This window comes from Vulpes lagopus, chromosome 2 (assembly GCF_018345385.1).
Source record: "Vulpes lagopus strain Blue_001 chromosome 2, ASM1834538v1, whole genome shotgun sequence".
Taxonomy (NCBI): Eukaryota; Metazoa; Chordata; class Mammalia; order Carnivora; family Canidae; genus Vulpes; species Vulpes lagopus.
Genome location: NC_054825.1, coordinates 27,023,512 through 27,036,573, shown reverse-complemented (window position 1 = coordinate 27,036,573; position 13,062 = coordinate 27,023,512). Strand labels below are relative to the sequence as shown.

At 42.9% G+C, this 13,062-nt stretch overlaps 1 protein-coding gene across 5 annotated transcripts in view; it reads right to left on the bottom strand.

Annotated features, from left to right (window-relative positions):
- The window catches only part of FBXW4 (F-box and WD repeat domain containing 4), an 82,622-nt gene that overhangs the window by 52,683 nt on the left and 16,877 nt on the right, over window positions 1-13,062 (bottom strand). For all 5 annotated transcript variants that reach the window (XM_041730356.1, XM_041730345.1, XM_041730361.1 and 2 more), the window contains exons 2-5: window positions 9,223-9,318; window positions 5,846-6,031; window positions 5,266-5,398; window positions 276-370 (exon numbers count right to left, since the gene is read on the bottom strand). In XM_041730356.1, the coding sequence (XP_041586290.1) occupies window positions 276-370; window positions 5,266-5,398; window positions 5,846-6,031; window positions 9,223-9,318 (510 nt within the window). The remainder of the gene's footprint in view (window positions 1-275; window positions 371-5,265; window positions 5,399-5,845; window positions 6,032-9,222; window positions 9,319-13,062) is intronic.

Below are 13,062 nucleotides of genomic sequence, written 5' to 3'. Positions count from 1 at the left end.
TAACCAGCTTGATTCACTGACATTTTAACAGTATCTTTTCCTTCACATTTCTGGGGTAGATGCCTAGGAAGTCAGCCCCTAGAATGTTGCCTCCACCTCATGCATATATGAAGTGAACCACAGACCTCAAGACTCTGGAGGATTTTCAAAATCTCCAGAAGACAGGCTCAAAGCAACCTAGAATATACAGGTGGAAGATTTTCTCACCCACCCAACTCATGAAATAAAAGCATTATTATACAGGACAAAACCATATCCAAAAGTGTCTCCCTTACCTGAGTAATGGGCTGATAGCAATGGACCACACTCGGTCTTCAGTTTGGATGGTGTGTAAGCACTGCCCCAGCCGACCTGAGGCCAAAGGCCACACCTGGAAACAGAAGAGATGCTCTCCTTAATACTGCCTGAAATGGGGATGTGGGGTGAGTGTCGAGAGTGGGGGGCGGTGGTGGAGACTTCTTTTCTTTCTGTCCTGTATATGCTGAGCTCAGAATATGAGCAGTGGAGCCTCCCCAGCCTCTGGCTAACCTACCTGACTCCCAGTCCAAACCGCCCTCTTAATGTCCACCTGAGAGCCCTTCTTCACCACCCAATTTTATACCAGGGAATCCGAAGCTCCACACTCTTCAGCTATGACTTGACTAAGCAGGGTGAGTGGGTGGAGCTCGCCTCTCTTGCGGCTGGGGTTTTTCCTTTTTCCTGTCTTTCACCCAGATTTTCCTTCGGGAGGTTGGGAGGAAGAGGAAGATCAAGGCACAGTACGGGGGGAACAAAGACAGAACTAGAGCAGAATTAAGAGAGAGAAATAAAAAAAAAAGATACAAAGGAAGGAAAGAATGGAAGAAGAAGAGAGGCTTCAAAGCACAAAGGTGGTGTGTTGTTGTTTGTTTGTTGATAATGCCCAGGATCCAGCGCTATTCATGTCAGCAGGGAATTTAGCACCTAGTGTCACCAAAAGTAGCAGAAAAGCTTAACTCTTTTAAGCTTCCATATCTCCTACAGGTTAAAAATATTGCTTGGAGCACGTTATCTGGTCCCTATCAGTCAGGAATGTACATTAGCAGCCACTCTGGGCTTAGCTCTAATCAACACTCAGGGAGCCCTCAGCGGCCAGTGCATTTAGAAATCTCCATTAAGCACATGGCCCCCCTCACCTCACCCAACCCCAGATGACACACTCGGGGAAATAAGCCTCTAACCAAACAGAAAGGAAGCCTCAAATGTACAGGGCTGTCCTAGACAGCAGCCAAGGAGGGATTCTAAGGCTGCCAGATGGATCACTGACCTCTCAAGGTCCCTGCAGTGCTATAAGGGGAACACAGAAAAGCCAGGCAGGACCTTAGATGGAAGAACTTTCAGGAAACCCTCCTCGAGTTTAAGGGGCAGGTGATGGAGTAGGGGTGGTCTTGCCTTCTTAGGGTCACATGACATCTCTTCCCTATAAAAGGAGAAAGTGTTTTAAGATTTTGTGTTATGCATGACAGGGGGAGGAGGGCATGAGTTACTTCCAACATAGAGAAAAGAAAAAGTCAACCTAACAAGAAGATCCTGAAAAAGAAAAGGCAGAAAACAAAGGTAAATACCACAGCTTCCCTGGAGTGCCCTGATTCTGGCTTACTCTTCTGTATCTACAGCCAGGCCACTTTGCTAGTAACTAGATGTACTTCTAATGTACTTCTAATGTTCAGACAGTCCCAGCCTGGAAGAGAGGTTTGCCTTTTCTGACATGCCAACTCCCTAGCAGGTCGGAGGGTGATGAGACACTAAGGATTACAAAATCTATGGTGCCAACCCCAGTCCTGAACTCATCAGCAATCCCAATCACAGCCTGCAAATCACCAGCCCAAGGTTCCTGGTGTCCGGGAGTGGCTCGGAAGGCTTGCTGCCAGTGTTGAGCATGATGTTGGGAAAGTGGCCCTCCTGTCCTGCCCCAGCAGCACACCATCCATCAGAAACCTGAGGGTTGTGACACCTGAGGGATAGGAGTTGACAACAATATGTTGATCATACCTTTACCCTCAGTAGTCAGATCCAAAAAAACCCATCCCTGGAAAAGATATAACTCAGCAGAAATGGACATTTATATAGTCCTTTCAAAAAGCAGTTGATGACATATAACAAGACCTTTAAAACCACCAAAGCTTTATGCCCAGTAAGTATTGCTGAGACTGTATCCTAAGATAAAAATTCTAAAATGAAGAAAGCCTGTATGGTAAGTAAGTAAGTAAGTAAGTAAAAATCAATCAATCAATCAATCAATCAATCCCCTACAGCTGACAGTTGCAGGAAGAACAGGTGTGGGCTTTGGAATCAGACACATTTGGGTTTGAACCCAGTTGTGACTTATTATCTCTGATCTCAGGGATATTTCAGGGCTTCTCAGCCTCAGTTTATTCATGTGTACAACAGGAAATAATACCTCTCTTTAGAGGGCTGCAGAAATGTCAAGCACCTAACATGGCAGCACAGCATTTGGCAGGTATTAGGCATTCAATAACAGTGGTTCTTCTTGCTTATTGTGCCATTAAAGAGGACACTTACAAATAATTTGTAATAATAATAGAAAACCTTATAAAGTAGATACAGTTGGGTATATTGGGTATGCAAAGTATATTATGAGCATAATTATGTGGGGAAACAATTCTCCTAGAGAAAAGGAGAAAATGAACAAATGTAAAGTGCTTTTAGCATCATTCCTGGCTACTTGTATACAAATATGCAAGTCTCTGCATTGAAAAATAACTAAAAGAAGGAACAACAAGTTCAAATGTTCCCTCCTTCATAAAGTCTCCCCTTTCAAGCCAGATGTGATCTCTCCACCCTCTGAACTTTCTGGCACTCTCCCTAGAGCCTTACACTTCACAGTCCTGGCCACTTCCGATCAGCTTCAGAGCCACTGCATGCATGTCTCAGCTCGCCTAAAGAAGAAAAGCTATCTTTTCCTCACCTTTGAAGAGCCTTGTGCCGTGTACACTTATGTTTTGCATACAGTAGGCACTTTTAAGTGAATGGAAGAACAGAGAAATAAAGAGATAATGAAAGAATGGTCAGGACCAGCCCAGGCCCACTGAGAACACTCCTACATTCCTATCACATCACAGGATGTTGCTGGCCTCACCAAAGCCCAGAGGGGCAATCCAAACTAAGTCAGGGTAAGTTTGAAAGTAGGGGTGGGGAGGAGGGAGGAAGAAGGTTCCCTGAGCAGTCCCTAACTCTGGAAGTCTTATGGAGAAAACGTTTTCATTCCTTTCACCCCACTAAAACAAATCACTTTCCTAAAACACAGTACGTATTTGGGGGAACTCCCAACAAACAGGCTAGAGACGTTTCCAGGCAAACATGACTAAGTTCTCACGTAGGCTGGGGTGTATCAGAAGCCTACAGAAGCAGCTGTGGAGCTGCAGAAGCCGCTGACAAGAAATAGAGGGCTGGTTATAGAAGACTAGTGGATGGGTAATGCGAAAACAGGTCAGGAAGATAAAGGCAGCTGGAGGCAGAGGCAGTGACACAGAGGAAGCAGAAGCAGCACCCAGAAATCTGCAAAGATGAGTTGGCCTGGAGGTCAATGGGGAGCCCCAGAATAGCAAGCCAGCTTTCTAGAGTTGAAGAGCCGGAGTGGGGAAGAATTCTTTCACTGACTTCAAAGAAATCCTCAAAAGTAACCGGATGTGCTGTGGTGATAATTTTGGAATTAGAAAGTACCTACTTTAATGCTAAAAAAAAAAAAAAAAAAAAAACTGAGTCCACCAAATAGGGTTGAGTTGGGACTTAAAACATGAAACTAACCCAATATCCCAAATAAAATTGCTGTCCTTCGAATGTAAGCAGCCCATCCCCTTGAACAGCTACGTGTGGTCACAAAGCTTAGTCCGTATGCTGCTCTGGGTGTCAGACCACAGAGAACAGGAGAGAAAAAAGACATATCACTGAAAAGAAGGGGTGGTGGAGGAGGGACTTGCAGCCATGACAGGAAGATACCAGAAGAGATGGGAATATTTAGGTCACACAATCCAAAATGATTTCTAACCCAAACTGGTTTCTGAGCAGTACAGTGGGTTAAGGCCAGTCTCTTTGGAAGGAATAGTATGAAGACAGTGACCAATCAGAAACCTGAAGTTATAGGGTGGGGGAAACAGGCAATAGGAAATTCAGTTTCTGAGTTGGTTCAAAAGTGTTTCTGGATTTCTCTCGGGCCTCCTGTGATGCTGTGCATGTCTCTCAGACAGAACACAAAGTGTAAGGGGAGAAAAGACTAAAGGGAGGAGAAACTTCCATAAGTAGAAGGGAACATATATAGCCCTTCTTTTTATATAAATTGGTGGCATTTTTCTATGAAGGAGTAATCACTGAAGGGTACATGGAGGCAGAAAAGTTAGTGAGTAAAAACTGCAACTTCCCTCACCTGAGACCCTCCCCAGGTATCCTAGAGGCTCATTTGCTGACACCAACAGGCATTTTACTCCTGGTGACACTATGGAGTTTCCCATACTATGGGCCTCCTGCACCTCAACCAAATTGTCAGCAAGGTTCCCATGGCAGCCCCAAAGGACCAGGTGTGTGCAGGCCCTGCCCAAGGCTGCCGAACACAGGGATAGAGAAAGACATTCTTCTCTGTCTCAAGGGTGGAGGCCTGTTGGACTCAAATGTGGGTGAGCAGAGTCCATAAAGCAGGGGTCACAGTGCTCATCAGCTTCACTCTGTTTTGCCTTGGCAGACGACGGACTATAGACCAGGCAGTTTGGCAATGATGCACCCAAAAACGCCCTTCTCTCCTCATCATTCTACTGCTTACTGACCACATCACTCTCCAGAGAAGCAGTAAAAACACATTTTAATTATCAGCCTGATTGCTTATAAACAAGGTGGTGAAAAATTAACCTCCCTAAACAGAGAGCAAGCAAAAGGAGGGAGATTTTAAAATAAAATATTGGGGTCAGAACTCAACCCACAAACTTGAGGAAATTCAGCACAGGGAGGAAAAGCTGGCCAGGCCCTCTGTTTTTGAGTTCACGCCACATTTCAAGTGAGTGGCAAGCTTCCCAGCCACTGTCCACTCCTTTCTCAGGCCAGCTGGCAGGGACATGGCCTGGCATAGCAAGCTGCATGCCAGAGGCACATAAGTAAGTCCTTCATCATGTCGCGCCCCCCCCCCCACCCACCCAATGCCCTCAGCCAATCCCAAGACTCAAGGCCCTATCCACCCTCTCCTACTCCACTCCCTATAGACAGGAGGGAATAACCGTACATAAGGGGGATACCACTCACCTTGGCCGTCCTGTCTCTGGAGCCACTCACAATGATGCCCCCTCTACAATCCACACAGTTCACCTCCTGTTCATGAGCCGAGTACTTGACCGTGAAGGTGCTATGGATCTTATGAACGCCAATCTTCCCATCTCTAGGAGAGAAATAGGGAGCCCACCCCCAGTAGCCAATTATTCTGTCAGAAGAGAACAAGGCTACAAAGCAGCCTGAGTCTTCAATGATGTCCAAATTTGCTGTTTTAGGCAATTCAGCTCAACAAGGCGCTGAGCTCTCAGATACCTCTACTTCTTCAGTACGCTTGGGGCTGAACAAAACGGAGAGACATAAGAAATTCTCCCTGTGAGAGTATCAAAACCAGCTTCACTTTTCATTAAGGGCTCTGTTTTCCTTCTCCAGCTAACCCTATTAAGTGCCTTTGCTAAATCTCTCTGCTTCAAATGGAAAAACAAAAACAAAAAATACCACTCCCTCTTCTTAGGGTCTCCCTCCTCATCCCTGTGGAGTTGAGAGAGAGAAGTCAGAGGCAGGCAAGCAGAAATTCCCTGAAGAATGTAAGGAAGAAGAAGCCTGAAGCACTTACCCTCCTGCACTGATAATATGTGAGTTGGCCAGCACGAAGCGGCAGACGTCCTCATCATGCCCAGCAAAGACTCCCAGGGGCCGACGGTTCAAGCTGGCACCATGCGGGCGGAACTGATAGGCCAGGATGAAATTAGCCTGGGATATGTACAGAGAATCACCTTCCAGCTGCATCCAGGGCATCTGACTAAAGAGATGTAAAACACAATTTAAGGATCATCAAGATACAGCATGAAAACCCAACTCCAGTCTTTGGAGAGGCCGACTAATCCCCCAACTTAGTGAGGGCAACCTGCGTGGCTTTGCCTTTACCTCCCCTCCTCTCCTTCAAAATTACCTACTCTTAGGCTACCCTCAGAAAACTAGAGAGTTGAGCTTTATGGTAACCTAGTCTTCTTTGGATTTTCTAAAGGGGAGTTAGAACTAGAAGAACAATAAAATATCACTTTTAATTAGAGAGTGCTTAAGACCTGAAATACTGGCATAGACTTCTTGTAGGTAAACAGAACTCGACGAATTCAATGACTGCAGCACAGAGAGGGTTAAAAAGAAATCTTCCACCTAGATGAATTGATTGTCTTTCATTCTGCATCTTCCATGATTTGAAGTGTTAAGTGATAAGTTGTGAGGTTCCAAGGCTCCCACACATACCTCTTCCCCAAAGGAGCAGATGGAGAAAAGAGAAGAGTGAACCTCAAGAAGGCCCATTCCGTAATCCTGCTAAAGCAAAGGGGTCATTTGCAAGTGAAAGGAAGAAGGCCATTTAGGAAAGGATGCTAATGTCCTGGATAGTTATCTAGATCCTCACAGGGGATACCTGCATTATATTATAGGGTATATGGGGGCAGTGGGAAAGCACAGCTCTGCAGCAGTCCTCTACAGTGTGGGGACTCCAGAGAAATAGCTCTCCTAAGCAGCTGATAAGAGAAATCCACAAATAGTTAAAGATTCCCTCTATAGTCTGGCAGGAGGAAGAAAGCTTAGAAGACACAGGCCAGGGCAGCCCCAGTGGCCCAGTGGTTTAGCCGCCTTCAGCCTGGGGTGTGATCCTGGAGTCCGGGGATGGAGTCCCATGTCAGGCTCCCTGCATGGAGGCTGCTTCTCCCTCTGCCTGTGTCTCTCTCTCTCTCTCTCTCTCTCTCTCTCTCTCTCTGTCTGTCATGAATAAATAAATAAAATCTTTAAAAAAAAAAGAAGACATAGGCCAGTCCTGCAGCACAGAGTGAGCCTTAAGACGTCTCTCCCAGGGGCACCAGGTGGCTCAGTCGGTTAAGTGACCAACTCAGGTCATGATCTCAGGATCATGAGACAGGCTCCACTCAGTGTGAAGTCTACTTGTCCTTTCCCCTCTGCTCCTCCCCCCCGCCCCCCCCCCCCCCCCCCCCCCCCACCATAGTGTCTCTCTCTCTCTCTCTCTCTCTCTCTCTCTCTCTCACACACACACACACACACACACACACAGATTAATAAATAAAATGGAATGGAAAGGAGAAGAGGAAGGGAAAGAGGAAGGGGGAAGGGGGAAGGGAAAGGGGGAGGGAAGAAGAGGGAAGAGAAGGAGGCTCTGCCAGAGCCGGGCTCTCTGGTGGGGACTAAGCCCCTTGCCCAAGGTAGACATCCCAGCAGCCTGTTCTACTCTATGCAGGAGTTCTGGAGCTACCAGATCCCAAGCAAAGCAAAGGGACAGCTGATTCATCCACATTAACAGAGACACCATCTCCTGCTGCCAAGCCTGTCTGAGCAAACTGGGCTGTGTTTCTTCTCCAGACTCCTTAATACAAGCGTCATGGGAATGTGGAAAAGTTCTGCAAATTGACTTGACGGGCCATTAAATGCAGCTTAGACCTTGTAGTAGCTGAGTTTCTGCTCAGGAGGTTTTTACAAGGGGTGTGCATACATTCTATAGAACATGTATAGAGCGTATGTATATAGATGCCTACATTCTCACTCATTATGCACTTCCCTCTTCAACATCCCCTTGCAGTTTGTGGCACACTCAAGTGGGGAGTGAGCAGAAGAGGTTGGAATGCATGTGTTTAGAGCCATCTGGTAAACAGCCATTTGCCTAGGACAAGAAACCAGGTTCATGCCAGGTGAACAGTGGAGAATCCCGGGGCAGCCTGGTAACTGCTTTGTGTGTTTATTTGCCAAACTGCTTTGAAACCATCCCCAAAAAAGATGTCAGGGACAAAACCTTGATAGAAAAACAAACTCTAAAAAAAAGAAAAGAAAAACAAACTCTACTTTCCGGTATTAAAAGGCAAAAGTAGGAAGCAGAGGGTAAAGTTTTTCACCATAAAAACCCGTCTTTCTCCCTAGTCATTTCTTTACCATCACCACCACTGACCAATACTCCTGCCAATACTCCTGCATAATTCACAGCAACCACCACCTGTAAAAGCAGCGGAAAACTAGACACAGCAAGAGAGATAGGGCCGTCAGATGGAGAAGCCTGTCTGTGCAGGTTACCTGGAATAAGGTTGGGAACTATGAAGTTCCCTAACCATTCTGACCAATCAACAAGGAGCACTTTTTTGGTAGGGAGTTGAAGACAACTATGAAATAATGTAGCATCAGTGAGGTATACAATTTTTGGCATTAGCAGTCCAAAGCCTCTGTCTAAATTTCCTAGTAGTTCTGAGCTTTACCTCCTGTAATATCTATAGCTAAACCTTTAGGTCCTATTTTGCCTTCTTAATAAAGCTGGGCAGAAGGCTAATGGACACCAGGAGTGAAGGCATAACTCCGTAGAGTAGATTTAAAGAAAAATAACTGGGATCCCTGGGTGGCGCAGCGGTTTGGCGCCTGCCTTTGGCCCGGGGCGCGATCCTGGAGACCCAGGATCAAATCCCACGTCGGGCTCCCGGTGCATGGAGCCTGCTTCTCCCTCTGCCTGTGTCTCCGCCTCTCTCTCTCTCTCTCTCTCTCTTTCTCTCTCTCTCTGTGACTATCATAAATAAATATTAAAAAAAAAATTAAAGAAAAATAACTGAAGAACAAGATGGGTTGAAATGCTGGCTTCATTTATTTCTTTTGCTGAGGTATATTAATAATGGTTACCTCTAGATGGTAGCATTATAAGGAAGTTTTATTTTCTTCTTTAAACTTTTTATTTTTTCAAATCCTTACTATAAACATTTGTTATTTTTCTAATCATAAAAATGTGGAATTTATTATAATAAAATATGTTTTTTTGGTAATTTTTACAAGTTTAAAAAAAAAAAAAGCTGTCCCTTTGATGCCCCCTTTGTGATGTCAAAGGATCACCAGCGCCACACCACTCAAGACAAGGCACATTTACACTCTAGCTAGGACCAGAATTTTTATCCCAGCACACTCTGTCCCAGGTAGCTTTAAAAGAGTCAAGAAGCTACTTACCTGCATCTCCACTTTAGCAGAATCCCCTCTCGGCAGCGCCCCAACTTCCAGTTCTGAGATACCTTCACCCGTTCCTTCACAGGGACACTGGCCATCCTGTATCCAGACAGAACAGATAATCCAGTCACAACTCAGGCCAGCCAGAGAAAATTTCATAGGCTTATGAGTCAGAACTCAGGAGTATCTAGAATATATCTAGATATAAGTGATGGGGTTAGGACACCAGAAAGGAATAACTTTCTCTCTCCATACTAGGACCACCAAGAAAGCCAAGGAGAACAGCATGCCTATTACAAAATGTCTACAGCGATGCCAAAGCAATCTAATGGAGAAAGGATAACAGGGGGTTGGGACCACTGGCTATCCATAAGGGAAAAAAATGAACTCTGACTCCAGCCTCACACCAAACACAAAAGCTAATTCAAAATAGATTTAAACATAACATCTGAAACTATAAGGCTGATAGAAGAAAATATATCAAAATATCTCTGCAGCTTGGGGGCTAGGCAAAGGTCTCTTAAGACACAGAAAGCAATAGCATAAAAGAAAAGTCTAATAAATGAGACTTTATCAAAATTTTAAATTTTGCTCACCAAAATTAATATACACACCACCATCTGGGGGGAAATGTATACATACACACACACACACACACACACACACACACACATATATATACACACACACATATATATATATACACATACCGGCAGCAAATACCCCGTGGTATATATTCATCTAATGGAATGCTACTCAGCAGTAAGAAGGAAAGAGCTACTGATATACACAGTAGTATGGGTCACTCTCAAAAACATCATGCTGAGTGAAAGAAATGTTACACAAAAGAGTTCATGTTGTATGATTCTGTTCACATGAAATTTGAGAAAAACTAATCTATGGTGGAAGAATCAGGACAGTGATTACCACTGGGACTCCTATCACTGGGAAGGGGATTGACTAGGGAGGAACATGCAGAAACTTTCTGGAGTAACATTCTATATCTAAATCTTAAAGGGATTTGGGTTACAAGGGTGTGTATTCATTTGTCAAAAAATGCACCAAATGGAAAAAAAATGTACCAAATGATACACTTAAGATTTGAGCATTTGACTGTATATAAATTTTTCTCTCTCTTTTTTTTTTTATTTAAGATTTTTATTTTACTCATGAGAGAAGGCAGAGACATAGGTAGAAAGAGAAGCAGGTTCCTCACAGGGAGCCCAATGTGGGACTCAATTCTGGAACTCCAGATCACACCCTGAGCCAAAGGCAGATTCTCAACCACTGAGCCACCCAGGCGTCCCTGTATGTAAATTTTTCTTAAATGAAAAAACCCATAAACTAATATATACCAGTCAATTATATGCATGCATGCTGAAGTGTTTACAGGTGGAGTGTACTGGTATCTGCAACTCACTTTGAAATTTAAGTACAGTAAAATGTTAACTATAGATTCTAGGTTGTGGGTATATGAGTTATAACAGTACATTTCATCCAACTTTTCTGTTTTAAATTTTTCATTTAAGAAAATACTGGGAGTCTCAAAAGGACTTTCTGGGTGAGGAAAGTTTGAGCAGTAAGAGATAAGAGAGTACACCAGCAACAGGAATGACATGATTTGTGACTGGCTTGGAGTGGTAGGAGATAGGAAGAAGAGCTCAAAGCCCCTCTGAAAATGCACATTTAGACAGAATTTTGAAATTATGGGCAAGAATTTGAAAACTTCATTTTAGGCCCCATAGTTCCTGTGTGTTTCCCTGGCCTGCTCCATTGGACAATAAAGTTATATTGCTTGAGGCACAGAGTGATAATCACCATGTCTATTGAGAAAAAAAGAGACATGCATTTCTTCCAGTCTCTGCTATTCGTTCACATTTACTACCCTCTACTAAAAGGCAACAATGAAGTTTTCAAGATTACAACAGATAGGGATCCCTGGGTGGCGCAGCAGTTTGGCGCCTGCCTTTGGCCCAGGGCGCGATCCTGGAGACCCTGGATCGAATCCCACATCAGGCTCCTGGTGCATGGAGCCTGCTTCTCCCTCTGCCTGTGTCTCTGCCTCTCTCTTTCTCTCTCTATCATGAATAAATAAATAAAATCTTTAAAAAAAAAAAGATTACAACAGATACAGGTTAGAAAGGATGATTTTGGGGGTGCCTGAGGCTCAATCGGCTAAGTGTCTGATTCTTGATTTTAGTTCAGGTCATGATCTCAGGGTTATGAGAATGAGCCTCACAACAGGCTCCATATTAGGCACAGAGCCTGCTTGGGATTCTCTCTTCCTCTCTCCCTCCTCTCTCTCTTTCCCTCTCAGAAAAAAAAAAAAAAAAAAAAGATGATTTTGGCAGGTGGAAAGAGAAGATACCTAATCCATTTCTAGATAAGTAATATTCTACCTCCTGACCTCATCTCATTTGCCTATTTGTATATTAAACTATTTTTGATTAATAAAATGACATATGCACAGGGTAAAAAATAAAAAACATACCACAGTATGAATAGTTAACAATGCAAAAGTGACTATATATACAGTCTCTATATTCTGATATATACTGTAGATGCATATAGATTAGTCTGTATTTATACATATGTCGCTTTGAATTTAAAAAACATTATATTATTCTATTCATTACTTTCTTTACTTAACAATGTACCGTAGGAATCAATTCGTATCAATACACTAAGATCCATCTCATTCTAACAGCTGCATAGAATTCTGTTATGTAACTCTATCATTATTTAATCAATCACCTACTGATTGACATTTAAAAGATTTCCAGACTTTAGTTATTATAAATACTGCTGCAACAAATATCTTTATATCTCTATTTAGGTGTGAGAATCTGTTAATTATCAGATTAAAATTATTAGAAATGGTATTGAATGGGCCAAAGGAAATTGATAGAAACTGTCAAATTGTCATCTAAAAGAGGTTTATACCAATTCATCCTTCTAATACCGTATTAGGGTATTTCTTTCTGAATATCTTTTATTTTCTTCTCTCTTAAAAAATAAACATTTTAAATTTTAGAATAATTTTAGATTTCCAGAAAAATTGCAAAGATTGTACAGAGTTCTCACAGATCTTTCACTTGTCCACCCCTACTGTTAACATCTTACATAATCATGGTATATTTATATGTCAAAGCTTAAGAAATTAACAACATTGGTACATTACTATTAACTAAATTCTAGATTTTATTAGTTCACCAATTTCTCCACTAATGTCTTCTCCTGTCCTAAGATCCCATTTGCTCACCACATTGTACTTAGTTATCATGTCTCCTTAATCTCCTCTGGTTTATAGCAGTTTCTTAGTCTTTCCTTATTTTTCATGATAGTGACATTTTTAAATTTTCTTTTTATCTTTGCCATTCTAAGAGGTGTAAAAAAAAAAAAAAAGGTTCCTGGGGCACCTCTGTGACTCAGTCAGTTAAGCCTCAGACTCCTGGTTTCAGCTCAGGTCAGGAGCTCATGAGTTGTGGGATCGAGCTCCGAGTCCAGCTCTGCACTCAACAGATCATCTGCTTAAAGATCCTCTCCTGCTTTTCCCTCTACTCACTCTCTCTCTCAAATAAGTAAAAATCTTTTTAAAAAATTTTCCCCCTGTTTTTTTAAATATGTACAGTATTTTTTCTAATTATGGGTAAGACTGAATTATCTCTTTATATGTTTGAAAGCCATTAGCATTTCTTCTGGGAAATGCTGTTAATGCCCTTTGTCCCTGTTCCTATGATGACTGCGACCTTCTTCTTATGAGTTTGTAAAGGCTCTTTACACATTGTATTGTCAATTTTGTTCCAATTTATTATTCTATTCTTACAGCATTTTATCCATGCA